General features: G+C 40.2%; 1 protein-coding gene across 1 annotated transcript; it reads left to right on the forward strand.

Moving 5' to 3' along the window:
- Positions 1-1,475: 1,475 nt before the first annotated feature.
- LOC130980971 (uncharacterized) lies at positions 1,476-1,808 on the forward strand. The gene has a single exon (XM_057904610.1). It carries the CDS (start codon positions 1,476-1,478, stop codon positions 1,806-1,808), a length of 333 nt encoding a protein of 110 aa, XP_057760593.1.
- The last annotated feature ends 939 nt before the right edge of the window (positions 1,809-2,747 follow it).

Genomic DNA, 2,747 nt, shown 5'->3' on the forward strand with positions numbered 1-2,747 from the left:
AAAGCAAGGTATTGTATTAGGTCACATTGTTTCTAATGATGGTATCTCTGTTGATCCTGCCAAGGTTGATATCATTTCTGGTTTACCTTACCCCTCTTTTATGAGGGAAGTCCGTGCTTTTCTTGGCCATGCAGGTTTCTATCAGCGGTTAATTAAGAACTTCAGTAAGGTTGCACTACCCCTTTCCCGTTTATTGTAAAAGGATGTAGAGTTTGACTTAACTAATGATTGTATGGAAGCATTTGATAAGTTGCAGAATGCCTTGGCCCAAGTTCCTATTGTGAGAGGGCCAGATTAGAGTAGGCCGTTTGAGATTATGTGCGATGCATCTAACTATGCAGTAGGAGCAGCGCTTGCTCAACACGAGGGTAAGGATCCCTATATCATAGCTCATGCTTCTAAGACATTAGATGGTGCCCAGTCTAACTATACTACCACTGAAAAGGAGCTTTTAGCAAATGTTTTTGTCTTGGATAAATTCCGGGCCTATTTAGATGGAACCAAAGTGGTAGTATATCCAGACCATGCGGCGTTGAAGTACTTGATAGCTAAGAAAGAATCAAAGCCAAGGCTAATCCGTTGGATATTGCTTTTGTAAGAGTTTGATTTAGAGATCAAGGATAGGAGTGGTTCCCAAAATTTGGAGGCAGACCACTTAAGTCTCCTAGAGCACTTAAAGAGTGACTCCACTCCTATCAATGATGCATTTCCTCTTGATAGCTTGCAAGTAATATCCGAGGTGGTTCCATTGGTATGTACCCATTGCTAATTATTTGGTTGGTCGCACCGTCCCTCCAAAATTCTCTAAGTATCAAATGGATAAGCTCAAGAGCGAGTCCAAATATTACATATGGGATGAACCATATTGGTGGAGATGTGGTGCCGACCAAATAATTAGAAGATGTGTTTGATAATCCAAGTTTCAGTCTATTTTAGAGGCTTGCCACTCTAATGAAAGTGGTGGCCACTTTGGTCCTCAAAGAACTACTAGGAAGATATTAGACTGCGGATTTTGGTGGCCCACGCACTTTAAAAGTGCAAACCTTTTTGTAACTCTTGTCACCAATGCCAAAGATTTGGAAACATATCCAAGAAGGTTGAGATGCCCTAACAACTCATGTTGTTCTGTGAAATTTTTTATGTTTAGGGTATTGACTTCATGGTTCCCTTTCCAAACTCTAATGGTTTCTTGTATATCTTGTTAGCTGTTGATTATGTCTCTAAGTGGGTGAAAGCAATTCCAATCCGTACTGATGATGCTAACGTGGTTGTCTCTTTTGTTCAGAATAAACTCTTTTGTCACTTTGGATCACAACGAGTGATCGTCAGTGATCAAGGCACCCATTTTTGTAACAAGAGAATGACAGGTTTGATGAAGAAATATGGCATTGTTCACAAGGTGGCTACCTTACCACCCCTAAACAAATGGCCAAGCAGAAGTCTCTAACCGGGAAATTAAGTGCATACTAGAGAAGATGGAGAAACCTCATAGGAGGGATTGGAGCTCTAGGCTTGGAGATGCGCTATGGGCTTACCAGACGGCTTATAAGACACCAATTGGTATGAGTCCATTCCGGCTAGTCTATTGGAAAGCTTGTCATCTCCCGGTAGAGGTGGAACACAAAGCTTATTGGGCCGTGAAGGAATGTAACTCAGGATTGGGGGGAGCCAGAGTTGAAAGGAAATTGCAATTGGAAGAATTGGAATGTATTCGGCTAGAAGATTATGAAAACTTAAGGCTCTATAAAGAGAAAGTGAAGACGATACATAACAAGAACATCAAGAGGAGAGAGTTTAGAGTTGGGTAATAATATGCACAAATAAGAATTTAGCAAAACTATTTCAACTACCCAAAAACTATTTGAAACTTTTTTTAAGCATGCAATTCAAGTCAAAAAGGCAATTTAAAACAAGATTACTAATTATTCATATATGCATTTTAAAACCAAAAAGTTATTAACGCATGCTAACAACGAAGAGACATATTTACAAGCATGAAATAAAGGAGGGAAAATGGAAAGTTTTACTATGGTGGGGTGTCTCCCACCAAGCACTTTTATTTATTGTCCTTAAGTTAGACAATTGGGAGAGCCCTTACTAAGGTGGTGGTACACGAATCCCCACACTACGTACAACTATACCAGCAAGTGCACTGGGTCGTCCAAGTAATACCTGGGCTAGTCAGGGTCGATCCCACGAGGATTGTGGTTTGAAGCAAGCTATGGTTATCTCAGAACTCAGAAGCCGTGTAAACTATGATAAAAAAGTGGTTAAGGCTTAGAGGTGCTTTGTCCTTCTGGATTAACTCTGGTATTATTGTCTTCTTCAACTATGAATGTTTCCTTCAATGGCAGGCTGTATGTGATTCACGCTGGGTTGAGCAGCCGCCAATACTCCTCTAGATCTGAACCCCAGGGTTAGTGCGGATCCATTCTGATTGAGGATGAAGCTCTTGCAGTCCATTCTCCTTAATGATCCTACTAAAAATGCCATAGATAAGGTCGGATCTTCCAGATCAGAGAATGTTGTGCCTTTGGGTTTTAGCTGATGAGATATTTTATACTGGTGTAGAATTTATCAATAAATCCAATCGTGAGTATAGTCTAAACCGATACTCAATTCCATATCAAACAAAGAAATTGTGTCATCACAATCTAAATTCAATAATCGACAGTATTAGTCCCTAGTCGTTCTCCCTATGAGTGCTCTAAGATGCACATCGTTGGTTACAAGTTGTGTTGGTGTTT

Source organism: Arachis stenosperma, chromosome 5 (genome assembly GCF_014773155.1).
Source record: "Arachis stenosperma cultivar V10309 chromosome 5, arast.V10309.gnm1.PFL2, whole genome shotgun sequence".
NCBI classification, from domain to species: Eukaryota; Viridiplantae; Streptophyta; class Magnoliopsida; order Fabales; family Fabaceae; genus Arachis; species Arachis stenosperma.